At 37.7% G+C, this 15358-nt stretch overlaps 1 protein-coding gene and 1 pseudogene across 2 annotated transcripts in view; both read right to left on the bottom strand.

Annotated features, from left to right (window-relative positions):
* GFPT1 (glutamine--fructose-6-phosphate transaminase 1) overlaps positions 1-15358 on the bottom strand; it is a 66411-nt gene that overhangs the window by 6360 nt on the left and 44693 nt on the right. For both annotated transcript variants that reach the window (XM_017522083.2, XM_017522084.2), the window contains 3 exons: positions 10764-10861; positions 7061-7181; positions 6522-6679 (listed from right to left, as the gene is read on the bottom strand). In XM_017522083.2, coding sequence (XP_017377572.1) covers positions 6522-6679; positions 7061-7181; positions 10764-10861 — 377 coding nt within the window. The remainder of the gene's footprint in view (positions 1-6521; positions 6680-7060; positions 7182-10763; positions 10862-15358) is intronic.
* On the bottom strand, positions 9728-9876 carry LOC119470143 (annotated as a pseudogene).

Genomic DNA, 15358 nt, shown 5'->3' with positions numbered 1-15358 from the left:
AAAATAAAATAAAATAAAATAAATAAAATAAATAAATCTACCTTAGTAACAGTGAATGAACCAGAACTTGGGAAATCTATCGCTATTCTCCTTTTCTGAATCTTGAACAAATGACTTAACCTTTATTTCGTAGATACAAAAGCAAAACACCTTATAATCCATTGAATGCTTATAAAATTCCTAATACCCCTAAGGAAGGAAGGAAAAGATGAGTTGAGTAAATTAGTATGTGCCTAACCAAATTTAGTTTTTTGTGTAAGTCAAAAGGCAAGTGCTTGAAAAACTCTGCTTGGGGTACTCACACTGGTATTGTTGGATTTTTTTTTTAATTGCTCTTTGATTTTCACCTTTGCCTACTGCCTGTTCCTCACTTCCAGTTTTATTTTTTAAGTTTGTCATTCAAAAAAAAAAAGAAAGTTCAATTGTAGAAAAGTAAATAGAAATAATAATCTTTTGTCTGTTAATAAAAATAATTACATTAATAATATGCTATTAATAACATTTATTAATACTGCTTGATGGTTTTTACTGTTTTAATTTTCTTTACATAGTTAAGAAAATTAATTATTAGCAGGTACAATTTTAGAACTTGCTTTCACTCCTAATTAATAGTACAAGTGTATTCCCAAGACTGAACTCTGTCAAGTTACATTATAACCTTGGGGAGTTTTCATCTCTTTAGGCCTCAGACACCCCATCTGTTAAATGCACATGACACACTTATAAGATTAGCATGAGAATTAAATGAGACAAATGTAAAACATTCAGTTCTGTATAATGCCTGATATATAGGCTCAAAATGTACTATAAATGTTATGGATGACAGATTGAACTAAAAGACAATTATTTTCTTAGGATGCAAAATTGTACATATTTTAAAATTCACAGTCCAACTGCCAAGACTGTTTTCATTCTTTGTGAATGTGAGATGTGCCTGTTTCATTGCATTCTACAAAATACTGAGAATTATCTTTTTAGCAAACTTACCATTTTGACTGCTGGACAATGAACCTTCACTACTATACCATATATATATTGAATCCTAAAACTAAGCTTTTTTTCCCCATGTTTGTTGGCCATTTATATTTTGTCTTTTGACAACTTTGTTGTTCCTCACCTGTTTTTCAACTTGAGTTTGTTTTTTTCAAATTGTTTTAAGAAGGTAGTTATTGTTATGTTTTAAATATTTTCTCGGCATGAACTTACCTTTTATGTTGATTTATATTGGTGTTGATTGACATAATTTTTTAGCTTTTATGTAATACTTTTAGACTCAGATAATCCTTCCACAACCTAACATAAGCTAAGTATTATTAAATTTTCTTACTTCTGTTGTTTTCATTGCTCCTTTTTTCTTTTTTAAACATTTTCCCTTTTAGTCTGTTTGAAATTAATTTTAGTGCAAGTTGCAGGAACACTAATTCTGTCCTGAGGTACGTCATTTCTTTACAAAACAATCTCTTCATTTAAAAATATGGTATTTTCATCAATTTGTGCTGGAATTTAGTGCTATTTACCTCTATGTATCACTTTGGCCGCACACTCTTAAATTTTTATCCCTATTATTCATTGTGAACTTTTTTCTAGTAAGTCTTTCTCAATGGTAGTTCCGATATTTTTTTAATCCAATAGTTATTTAGAAAAACATTTTTATGTTTCAGACATTTGAGGCTTTTATTTATGTCTCTTTTATAAAAACAGTAACTTATTGTGCTGTTGTCAGTTATGGCAGATGTAATTTTAACTTTAGGAAATTTATTCTGAGGGTGTGTGTGCATGTACATGGATTATATATGAATTTTTATTACTCTTCTCTTGATAAGGGATTACTCCATTAGTGAATATTTTCCTGTCATGATGTGGATGAGACTCCCTCTATAATAAAATCAGTCTGGCAACTCCCTATCATCCCAATCATTAAATGAGACTCCCTATTTCCTCCTGCTGGACTTCCCAGCTTCCAGCTGCTCACATGGTCCTCCACAACAGCCTCCATGTACACTTACTATATTCCACCAGCAGACTGGAATCTTTTCCCATAGCACTAAAGTGAATTTGGAGTCCCCAGCCTCCAAGACTAATGAGCACATCTATATTCTAAATTCCAGTCTCTTCTAGTCTACTTCTTCCTACTGTGGTTTACTTTTCAATAAATCAATTAATCACAAAATACACTACCAGGTCAGAGGTATCCTGGACCCCTGGGACACTTACACTGTTTCCAATTCAAATTGATCAGATAATGATTATTCCAGTTCCTCTAGCCCATAACTAAAACTGTTATTCTACAAACTAGTATTTATTTGTTTGAACTGAAAACATCTGAACACTAGTTTTTAAGTACAAATATTAAACAGAGCAACTTTAATGCATATGTTTTTCTACTGCATTGCTATTACAGTTTAATTTGTAATTTCAATTTCATATTTTTAAATACACACCAGGAAACCAATTATGAGGAAAAATAAGCTATATTCTACATTTAGCATCTACTGAGGTTTGAAAAGGTTTACCAGGAAAATGCTGACTCTGAAATTTTAAACTTGGTTTTTCTTTTTGTTCAGCCAAAAACAAAGTTACATTTTTATTTTTTTTAATCAACAAAAGTCAGCACTGTGGTGAAATTCTAAACACCTGCAATAACATATAAAAGTTGCTGAACCTAACATTTATACCCGTCAATTCCTCCAGAAGTATTGAAATGTCTACGGTCTGACACTATGAGAAACTCAGTAAGATCCTTCTAAACCTGACAGTTTTTCAGGCAAAGTTGAGAATTTATAAGCAAGATCATAGAATTTTCTACTAGCTCCATCACTGGGCCCAGGGATTAGGATCAGTAACTGGCTGGGCACAGTGGCTCACGCCTGTAATCCCAGCACTTTGGGTGGCCGAGGCAGGCGGATCATGAGGTCAGGATTTCAAGACCATTCTGGCCAACACGGTGAAACCCCATCTCTACTAAAAATATAAATGGGTGTGGTGACGGGTGCCTGTAAACCCAGCTATTCAGGAGGCTGAGGCAGGAGAAACTGAAACCAGAAGGCAGAAGTTACAGTGAGTTGAGGTCGCACCACTACAAGCCTGGGCACCTACCCTGGGCAACAAGAGCAAAACTCTGTCTCAAAAAAAAATAATAATCATAATGATCAACTTCTTTCAATACCCACTAACATAAAAACTTATATTTGCCACCTGGAATTGTCTATGACTAAAAAACTCAAAATTTATTATAGTAACTAAGCCCAAAATGTCTAAGACAGTTGAATAAAATTACTTTAGAATCCAAGAAAAATAAAGTAATACTAAATTGCCATATTTAGTAAATTTTTCAAGAGCCATTTTTGAAAGAAATTAAAGTCTGTACTAAGAAGATGCTAATTTTTCTTATACAGGTGGTAACCATTGGGGGGTAATTGGGTGAAGAATACATAAGACTTCTCCGTACTATCTTTGCAACTTCCTATATAGGTTACTTCAAAATAAAAAGTTGTTGTTTTTTTAAGAAAACAAAGGACTTGCAGAAAGAAAGAACTACTGATACAAATAACATGAACAAATCTCAAAAACTTCAGGCTAGGCTGGTCCAATAGCAGTGGGTCATCAGAACTCATTAACATTAGCATTACTAAAGTTGGTATACAAAACCCCACTGCTAAATTTAACTGGCTTTATTTAAAAAACAAACTTCAGGCTTAATGAAAAAGCTAGAACACAAAATGTGTTATAAAAATTACATTTATAGAATTTTCTGGGAGGTGCCACAATATAGTAGGAGAAAACAGTGGTTCCTGAGTGTGAGGCTGGAGGGTAGGAGTGAGGATTGACTGTAAAGAAACACAAAGGTATATTTCAGGTGATCATCTTCTAAAACTGGATTGTGATAACAGTTGCAAAGCCAAATAAATTCACTACAACTGTACATGTAAAATTGGTGAATATGCTATGGTAGAAGCTAGATGGTGGGTATACCAACGTTAATGTAAAATTTTTATTTTTTAAGACAGGGTCTCACTCTATCATCCAGGCTAGAGTGTGATGGTGTGATCATAGCTCACTGCAGCCTCAAACTCCTGGGCCCAAGGGCTCCTCCTGCTTCAGCCTCCTGAGTAGCTAGGACTACAGGTACACACCACCATGCCCTGCTAATTTTTGTATTTTTTATAGAGATGAGGTCTCACTATGTTGCCCAGGCTAGTCTCGAACCCTTGGCCTCAAGTGATCCTCCCTTGAGGCCTCCCCAAGTGCCAGGATAACAGGTATGAGCCATTGCACTCAGCCTGTATGTAAAATTTTTAAAACTCTGCTGTATATTTGAAAATCATCATCATAAAATGTTGAGGCAAATTAAAGTTCCCATAAACAAAGGAATGAGAAATGTAAAATATATATAGTTTCCTTGACAGCTCACAATTCCAGAAAAATTTTATGAGAAGGTTAAGTCAATGGCATCCATCCAATCAAACAATCCCATATCCCACATACTTGAAGCCCTTGTTTCACAATCTGTTATAAATAAAAAGGCTCTGGGATTCCAGTTTCCCAATCAAAGCCATCTGGACACTGCTTCAAAAATCCATTAGGTGCTACTAAAGGTGGCTGGTCATTAATTCAGCCAAAGGATGGAAACCCAAGCACAAACATGTAACATGTTTTAATTACTATACGGAGAAAATTCACATTTCAGCACTCTATAAATCATAGTGTTAGTAATATCAAAATACCCAAGAAATAAAAATCTCACTCAAGAGTTTTTTTATGCTGGGCTCATGCCTGTAATCTCAGCACTTTGGGAGGCCGAGGCAGGCAGATCGTTTGAGCCCAGGAGTTCCGGACTGGCCGAGGCAACATGGTGAAACTCTGTCTCTATAAAAAATACAAAAATTAGCCAGGCATGGGTGGTAGGCTGCAACTGTAGTCCCAGCTACTCAGGAGGTGGAGGTGGGAGGATCACCTGAACCCAGGAAGGCCCAGGCTGCAGTAAGTCATGATGATTGTACCACTGCACTTTATCTACCATGGAAGAGAATGAGAGACCCTGTCTCCAAAAAAAAAAAAAAAAAAGGACCCGGTATAGCAGTGGCTCATGCCTGTAATCCCAGCACTTCGGGAGGCTGAGGCAGGTAGATCACTTGAAGTCAGGAGTTCAAGACCAGCCTGGCCAACATGGTGAAATTCCATCTCTACTAAAAATACAAAAATTAACCAAGCATGGTTACAGGTGTTTGTAATACCAACTATCTGGGAGGCTGAGGCAGGAGAATCACTTGAATCCAGGAGGTGGGGGTTGCAGTGAGCTGAGATTATACCACTGCACTCCAGCCTGGGCAACAGAGTGAGATTTCATCTCCCCCACCCCACAAAAAAAAAGGAAAAGAAAAGAAGAGATATGTAAGAATCACAAATTTTCTACAAAAAATTCTCTATGGGAGAAAATATTCAAATGTGGTTATGTACACATTAACACTGTCTTCCACAAACCTTTAATTAAACTCAAATACACTAATACCCCAAAATCATATTAGACAATCAGCAAGAAATATCAGACTTCAGCAGAAAAATACTGAGAAAACAAAGATGTGAAATCATAAAAAGTAATACACAGCCTGGGCAACATAGCAAGACCTTGTCTTTAAAAAAAAAAACTGGCCAGGCATGGTGGTGCATCTGTAGTCCCAGCTACTCAGGAGGCTGAGGAAGAGACCCACTCGAGCCCATGAGTCTGAGGCTGCAGTGAGCTATGATTCCCGCCACTGCACTCCAGCCCCTGCCTGGGTGGCAAAACAAGACCCTGTCTCTAAAAAACAAACATAAAACTCCAAAACACACTTGTGGAAGGATAACATCTTTTGCATTTATACAAGTTTCTAAGATTTCCTATTTTTATTACCAGCCTAAATTTATGCATATTCTAACTTCAAAGAGCAAAGTAGTCTTACTAGGCCTTCAAAAAAAGAAGACAGTACCTTTAAACCTCCCCAGAGCAGTATCTAAAGAGAAACAGATATTGTCATACAATACTCATTAAAAAAATTTTTTTAATTGCCAAATTTTATACCAAAGATGTACTCCTCCTTAAAAACTTTCAGAGGTAGTATGTACATTGCCATAAATAGGTAAATCCGAATTCCAAAATGGTTAAACTGGATGTTTCTAATTTGTTACTTTTCTAATTCCCGACTATACTTCATAAAAGGAGGAGAAGTTATATACTTGTTATGTATCCTATTGTGCCTAGCAGGAGGACAGTAAGTGAAAGACAGGGACAGCCAGCAGAGGCCTTTTCAAAATGGACATTATATACATATGTCCCTTTTAGACTCTAAGATTAGGAGGAGGGAGAGAATGACAAGTCTTTTATCTACTACTGACCCTTAAGTCCTACGATAATTACAATGATTAGTAAAATATATGAGTTCTGTAACTGCTAACAAAAGTAAGATACAGACTTGTCTATAGGCTAGTCTCCTTCACTAACACTATGATTAAATAATCACCAGAGAAATGAGGCAAGAATTTACCTTTGTACTGGCCACACCAATCTCAGGGCCAGCATTAATGTGAACTCCACAGTCTGTCTCCCTTGATATAGAACTGCCAACTGTGTTTGTGATTCCCACAGTTAAAGCTCCTCTCTCCTTACAGTACCGAAGACCCATCAAGGTATCTGCTGTCTCACCTGTGTAAAAAGTAGGACAACCATAACATACAGAACAGTTTTAGCATTTACTGTTTTAGAAGCAAAACCAAATTGCCCATATTTTTAACAATATTACTTATTTTAAATAAAACACAAAACATGCACTTAAAAAATGTATAAAACTTTAAGTAACGTGGCTTGTCAGATCTCTCTTCTGTTGTTTAAGCTCCAGCTCTTTGAACATAAAAGATGTTCATTTTTACTAACTCATAAAGGATTAAGTAATATTAAAAATAAATCTGGGTTTGTCAAGTTACCTGCAATACCAGTTTATCTTGAAATATCAGCTTTTGCCAAGATACGCTGGAATTATTGGAAAGAATCACTTTCCTTCCCTTTAAGTCTTTAAAATTAACATACCTGATTGACTAAGGAAAAAGCAAACATCATCTCGAAAGACTGGTGTGTTTCTGTCCAGGAAGTCACTGGCTAGTTCCACCATCACGGGCAACTCAGTCAGCTCCTCAAGAACTTGACGTGTCTGCAGAGAAAAGATGACTTGGTCACAGAACTCTCTTTCAAATACTCTTTCATCGGACTTCTCTGGATTTAATGTATGGTTTTCGCTTTTACTGATTACAAAATGACATGTTAGAAAATACAAACAACTCAGATTAAAATATAAAAAATCAAAAATCAAAATCCTACCGCTTGAGATAAGCATGGCTAACATTTTACTTCACTCTCTTTAGACAACTATCTATGCATACCTTCTTTTTGTTTTTTTTGAGACAGAGTCTCGCATTGTCATCACGCTGGAGTGCTATGGAGCGATTTTGGCTCACTACAACCTCCGCTTCCCGGGTTCAAGCAATTCTCTTGCCTCAGCCTCCCGAGTAGCTGGGACTACAGGCATGTGCCACCACGCCCAGCTTAGTAGAGATGGGGTTTCACCATGTTGGCCAGGATGGTCTCGATCTCCTGACCTCGTGATCTGCCCACCTCGGCCTCTCAAAGTGCTGGGATTACAGACGTGAGCCACCCATGGCACCTGGCCACGTACATTCTTACAAGGAAACAAACCCACACATATAAAACATTTTGAGAAGTGGAAAGAGCATGATTCTGGGTCAAGCTGTGCGTTATCTCTAACTTCCCGATTCCTAATCTTTAAAATGAAAATTCATATAATACCCATGCCAGTGAAGGGTTTCAAATAAGAGATGTACAAATATATAGAGAAAAATTAAACACTTTAAAAATGCAATGTATTCATAAATAGGACAATTTTGCAAAAGTCATCAGTATATTTTAGAAATCTTATTTAAGAGGTCTCACTATTTTCAAACTTTGTGGCATGAGGCAGGGGGAATAAAGAAGGGGGAAATATGCCTCTGTGCAAAAGGTAGCTTAACCTTCATTTCAGTAAATTTCCATTCTAATTAAATTCCTTTTACACTAAACACTGGAAAACTAAAAACAACAGAAAAATTAACTTTTAGGCAGCAAAAACTTTAAGCTCAACCAATGTATATATTTAGTGTTGCTTTAATTCTAACTCTGGAGATCACCTATCCTGACAGCCTTTCACCAGCCTCTTCAGGCAAGTGGCCCTGCCCATCTTTCACCCATCTCAGCATTCTTCCTTCTCAGCAATAAAGAATTTAAAGGTGCCCTTATTTCACAGCCCTTTAACTTTTGCTTCCTCACAAATTTGGGCAGAATTGATTTATTTGGTTTCCCAAAATAAATAACTTTGGTTTGGCATTTTTTAACATTACAACATCACGTAAAGAAAATCATTGAAGATAAAATGCTCCTATTTTTGATTACTCTTTTCCATTAATATATTTTATTTATAATGTATAATTAAGTTACTGACACTAAAATGCTAAATGTTTTCTCACAAATAAATATAAACCAAACATTTTCACCCGGTTTATAATATAAATGTTACATTAGAATAATATTCTTCAAAATAAAAAGATGGGGAAAGAAGAGAGAAAGAAATCTGGAGACTTACCAGATATTTAAATTTAAAAAAAAAAAAATTTTTTTTTTTTTTTTTTTTTTTTTGGTTAAAAGTGAGGTATTGGTTTGTTGCCCAGGCTGGAGTGCAAGAGCTATTAAGAGGCATGATTATAGTACACTGCGGCCTCAAATTCCTGGTCTAAAGCGATCCTCCTGCCTCAGCTTCCGAGTAACTGGCACTACAAGCACACACCACTGCACCCAGCTAGAAATAACTTTTTATAAATACACAAAATGACCTATTTCCACCACAATAGAGTAACTTAATGCATAAATTCCACTGAATGCCACAACAAAATGTAGAGAAAATTAAAATTTTGAAAAGCCTACTAAATAGGCTATACTTAAACCATTTATGCCTAGTATTCCATTATTGGAACACTAAGCCTGTGGGAGTTATTTATATTCTACTGCTCTAGGTCATTGCCAAGGTCTGATTTTTCACACAAAAAATTTGCAACCTCTGGCATAAATGGGTTAAGAATAATTAGAGTGTAGTCAGTTATTATTCAGGATACAGAGGGATACTAAAAAACCATGCAAATGTGTCGTAACGACAAAAAATGTAAAACAAGGTAAAATAAACGGTACTATTTTGTCTGATAAACCACAGGGATTTCTAATGTTTGTTAACTATAGCAGTCTTGGCAGCCACAAAACAACAAAAAAATCCTACATTAGAGAATTCTAACAGAGCATATAAATTTCTGCCCCCAAGTTTCCTTAGTACTAGATGAAGCATTTAATCAACTTTTTTATTTGTGAATAGAGGGCTCATTCAGTAATAGATCTAAGCCACCACTAATGTGTTTGTGTCATTCTTCCTATGTTCAAAAAGATTTTTTTTTGAGGCAGGGTCTGGTTTTGTCACCCAGGTTAGAGTGCAGCTGTGCAATCCAGGATCACTGCAGCCTCAATCTTCTGGACTCAAGTGATCCTCCTGCCTCAGCCTCCCAAGCAGCTAGGACTACAGGGACTTGCCGCCACACCCTGATAATTTTTTTTCTTTTTGTAGAGACAGAGTCTCACTATGTTGCCCAGGCTCAAACTCCTGGCATCAAGTGATCCTCCCACTTTGCACTCCCAAAGCTCTGGGATTATAGGTGTGAGCCACCACTCCCGGACAAAACAATCACTTTCTAAATTAGCAATAATTGTGCCTCGGAAAAACCTAATTGGCTACAATACTGCCACTGCACAAAGCTAACAATCACTTTTTTAGACCTCTACCCTTCAATATGACATAGACTTTCTGTTTAGGACCATATAATTTTTGGGGATTAGGGGGAGGTGTATGGTACAGTCTTAGAAAAGAGCAAAGCTTGTTGAAATGCAAGGGCTAGTGACCAGATAGTTTCAGTCATTGCTTAAATAAATGGTTCCTAATAAATATTTATGCCTCAGCAAATAAAAAAATTACTATGTCATGAATTTTGGAAATCAATCCTCAAAGCAAAAACTGAATGTAATGGTCTTCTGTTTATAAGAGTTGACATTAACAGCACATAAACTGTCTCTTTTTAAGGAAACTACATGTGAATCTGACTTATTAGAATAAAAGACCCTCATATACCTATGCTTCTGCACTGACAACAAGTTTTTGATATCAAATTTCAGCTTCTAAAAGAAGAATTTAAAGAATAAAATCTGATTTAAAAAAAAAAAAAGCAGACTCCCTTTCTTTGCAGTAATGTGCCCACAAAATAAAAGTGCACTGAAGTTCACACATGATATGGGTCATCTGTCTAGAGCAAGTGAACAACACTAGGCAAAACCCAATGACTGCTCTTATACACACAGGTAAGCTCCTTAGGCTACAAGTCTAGGACAGTACTGAAACTCTCCCCTTCTTGGCCTTTCATGAAGTCTGTTGCAGGGGGTCTATCTGTATATCTACGGACCTTTTCTACAGATCTTCCATTGATAAATAATTCCGAGCAGCTGTTAAAATTTCTCCCCTACCTTCTTTTTTTCATCACAAAAGTGAAAAGATAACACATTTTAACAAAAGAGAGTTTAACATAGTACGTTATTAGAGGCACTACTTGTTCTATAGATATCCTCTATAATTAAAATTTTAAGAGGCACTTACTGCTACACCAGCATGGTAACTTGTTCCACAAGCAATAAGAATCAAACGCCGACATCTCTGGATCTCCTTAATGTGATCTTTCAAACCACCCAAATTCACTGAAATAAAAGTTTGTGTACATAATTATTTAGCAAAGAACCATGTGAATCGCATTTTATGAGTATCCACTGCCAATATAAGAAAGAATACTGCTGTTTTAAAGAATTTCTGTTCCTCTTAGAAAGCACAGTTCTCTGTAATTTTGAAAAGTAAATTAAATAAGTCACAACTTATCTGGCCCCTCCAAACTTGTAACTGACCTTACTCAATTCTCTACATGCCCACACAATCACAATATTTAATACACTCTACCTTAGTTAGTCATTTTTACATTCTTCTCTTTAAAAGTTATCTTAAAGGCAAAAGTAGAGGGACACAGAAAACAGATCAGTAGATGCTGAAGGCTGGAGCTAGAAGATGGGGTGGCAACAACAGGGCACAAGGAATTTTTTGGAGTGATGGAACTGTTCTACATATTGACTTTGTAGGAGGTTATGATTATGACTATGTTGTAGAGGTTTGTCAAACCTAAGAGTTATACACTAGGAATGGGTGAATTTTATTATATCTAATTATGTCTCAATAAACCTGTCTGGGAAAAGCATCATCTCAGTTATGTTTATTTCCCTTCTGGTTCCCAGAAAAGTGTTCTGTACACAACATAAACCCACTCTCCTCTCAGCCTTTGCCATCCCTATTCCCCTAATGCTTCAGCCAAAATGCCTGATTGTTCCTATCCCTCCACCTTTATCTTCAAACCAAGCATCTCTCCCTGGATGACAGCAACATTCTCCAGTTCTCTCTTCTGTCCCCCAACTCCTGGAGTCTGCTCTCCATACGCTGCCCGAAGGATCTTTTAGATCCTTTGAAAACATATAGACCCTCCAATGAAGTCTGTCCTCTTTTTCTTTTTCAGTTTCTATAGCTATTTACATGTTGTTCTCCATGTGTGTTGTCCAGAAATCCTTCCACACAGGCTAGTTTTCTATTTGTGAGAAATTCCCATTCAACATCCATTCAACTAGTCAACTAAAATTCCCTAACCACCCACCAAGTGAATATAGTGGTCAAGACACTGAGAGGCTACCCAAGTTCTAGACTCAAACAGTTCCACAACTGGCTAAGGAGAAAGGCGGGTACATACTTGTGGACCTCATCCTGTTTCTCTCTCTGAACCATCCTCAGTCTGTCTACTCTGCCCCTGCTCTCTTCATCTCCCCACCTTCTTTTTCTTTTTTATTTTTTTTGAGACGGAGTCTTGCTGTGTCGCCCAGGCTGGAATGCAGTGTGGCACAATCTTGGCTCACTGTAACCTCCGCCTCCCAAGTTCAAACAATTCTCCAGCTTCAGCCTCCTTAGTAGCTGGTATTACAGGTGTGAGCCGCCATGCCCAGCTAATTTTTTGAATTTCTGGTAGAAAGAGGTTTCACCATGTTAGCTAAGCTGGTCTCGAACTCCTGATCTCAAGTGATCCACCTGCTTCGGCCTCCCAAAGTGCTGGGATTACAGGCATGAGTCACCATGCCCGACCAGGTCACCTTCTTTCTTATCTTAGTTAGTTATACTATAAAACCAAGGTACGTGTTTTACTTTTTATCTTTTGAATAATTATATGTTCTCCTTTTTGAATTTCAATAATAAAAGCTATATTTCTCTATTTAAAAAAATTAGCAAGTAGAAAACAAAACCAAACAAAATAAAAAGTGTTACCAACTTCCCAAATAATTTAGAATCAAATCCAAACTCCTTACTTTGGCCTTCAAGTCCCATATGATCTCTCTCATGCTTACTGTGACCTAATATCCTAGCATGTGCCCTCTCACTCAGGCCACACCAGCCAGACTGGCCTTGTTGCTGTTCCTGCACTAGACCAAGCCTGTTTGCGTACCTCTGCCTACAGTGTTTCCCACAGACCTCAGCATTAATTACAAATGTTTGAAAAGAAAGGAAACAACAGTAAAAGGCTGGCTTGGGGTCAACAGTAAAAGGCTGGACCAGGGTCATGCAAAGGCAAAGACTCAATAAAAAAAAAAAAAAAAAAAAAAAAGACCTGTATTGCAATGCAGATGATGACGAAGAATGACATGGATGTGTAAGATGGTGAGGTTAGCTGGCCATGGTGTTTCCTTAAAATTAGTCCTAGAAATTTCTGGTGGCTGAGGAGAGTTGGAATAGTTCTGAAAGGAATTGGCCAAAGCTCTGAATTTGATGCTTTTGAGAAAAGCCTGATCCCTTTTGAGATGAGGTAGGCCATCACTACAGGCAAAAGCAAGAATGCCTGATGGACAGGGGAGGGGATAGAGAACACTTAGAACAATGAACATACATGGGGACTACTTGGGTTCAACAAATGACTAACAATGTGACCTCTGGCAAACTGACAGCCTCAATCTTCATCTTAATAACAAAAAGACGACAACTATCCTGTTTTATTACAGAACTTTTGTGCACATAATACAGATATAAGTACTCTTTCTTTCTTTCTTTCCTTTTTTTTTTTGAGACAGGTTTTTCAACAAGGATGCAGTGCAGTGGTAGAGTCAGAACTGACTGCAGCCTCAAACTACAGGGCTCAAGCATCCTCCCACTTCAGATTCCTGAGAAGCCAGTGCTACAGGCACCCACTACCACACCAGCTCATTTTTTAAAAATTTTTTAGTAAAAATGAAGATATCCCTAGATTGCCCAGGCTAGTCTAGAACTCCTGAGCTCAAGTGATCCTCCTGCTTTGGATTCCCAAAGCGCTGGGATTAACAGGCATGGGCCGCTGCACCCAGCCAAAAGCACTTTTTAAAAAAACCATGTTCCCAAAATTTGTCTCATTTTCTTCCCTTATAAAACAAATCTTTTTCCTGACCTCATTTCCATAAATACCACTAAAGAATTTACTGCTACTCTCCCAGTTCTTCCAGCTCAACCATCTTCAACAACCCTCTTCTGTCTACAGAGGCAGACATAATTCCTAGTTTATACTGCTTCTGTTTCTCTCCTGGTCCCCTCCTCCCTCCCCTATGGCTGTACCTCAGCCAGGACAACATCCTATCTGACAACCATATCTCAGCCTCTCATTCTTGTGGTGCACACTGAAGATTGGCAGCCAGTTCACCTCAGTAAAAACAGTTAGCTTACCCCCTGGCTTCTTAGTCTTCAATAGCTCTGTAATTTCTATAAAAGGAGGTACCTCCCACTCCACTCTCACATTAGAATGCATTCAAAGCCCTCTATAGCAAGCAGTTCCTCTCAGCTTCTTTTCTAGACATTTCTTTTTACTCCTCTTCAAGCACTAGATCTGGCAGACAATCGAGACTACATTTATTCAATAAGCAACTTTCTAAAGGTCTCACTATCTAGCTAATACTAATTCCACTAGCTAATGCTCTTCTAGCCAACTGAAATGCTCCCATCTGATCTTCATCTATGTAAATCTTCAAAATCCTTCAAAACCCAAACCTGCCTACTTCATTAAGCCTTTCCTGATCCTAAAGCCCCTTCCCACAGATTCACTGCCTACTTGCTCTAAATTCAGCATTAAAACAGTTCAACATTAAAAGGTGTTTTCTAATGTTATTTATCATATTTTACCTTTCTTTATTTTTATTTTTATTATTATTTCTATTTTTGAGACAGAGTCTTGCTCTTTTGCCCAGGCTAAAGTGCAGCAGTGCAATCCCGGCTCATGGCAGCCTCAACCTCCCGGGTTCCAGCAATTCTCCTGCCTCAGCCTCCTGAGTAGCTGAGATCACAGGTGGCACTATCATGCCCAGCTAATTTTTGGATTTTCTGTTTTGACAAGTGAACACTTATTTTTGTGCCTTCCTATGTGTATTTCAAGTCTTTTTCAAAACAAGGCCCCAGGAATCTCCAGATTCAACTATGTCCCTGGGCTTGGTCGACTGCTGCAAGTCTTAGAGAGCCTTGTACAAATGCTAGAGTTACTCATTTACCAACATTAAGCCCCAGAATAGAAGATGCAACAAAGTAGGACTCCTTCCTCCATGGAATGCACCAATTTCAGATGAGGCGGCAGCCAACGTAGAAAACGCTAGAATTTTTCCTTGGAGCTGAACTGTGATGAGAGGTGCTTGCCATAAACATAAGCTACTGCCTTTTCCTTTTCCTTTTTTTTGGCGGGAGGGACAGAGTTTTGCTCTTGTTGCCCAGGCTAGAGTGCAATGGTGCGATCTCAGCTTACCGCAACCTCCACCTCCCGGGTTCAAGCAATTTTCCTGCCTCAGCCTCCTGAGTAGCTGGAATTACAGGCATGCCTCAGCCTCCTGAGTAGCTGGAATTACAGGCTGGAAATACAAAATTTCTACTAAATTTTTGTATTTTTAGTAGAGATGGGTTTTTGCCATGTTGGCCAGGCTGGTCTCAAAATCCTGGCCTCAAGTGATCAGCCCATCTTGGCCTCCCAAACCTGACCACAGGTGATCCACCAACTTTGGCCTCCCAAAGTACTTGGACTACAGGCGTGAGACACCGCGCCCAGCCAGCTACTGACTTTTCTTTGACCCTTCCTTTCCAGTTTTTGAAGATAAGGCAGGAAATAATCTTCT

The sequence above is a fragment of the Cebus imitator genome, unplaced genomic scaffold (assembly GCF_001604975.1).
Source record: "Cebus imitator isolate Cc_AM_T3 unplaced genomic scaffold, Cebus_imitator-1.0 Scaffold23, whole genome shotgun sequence".
NCBI classification, from domain to species: domain Eukaryota; kingdom Metazoa; phylum Chordata; class Mammalia; order Primates; family Cebidae; genus Cebus; species Cebus imitator.
Note: the sequence above shows the minus strand (reverse complement) of the source record. Positions and strands in the feature narration are given on the sequence as shown.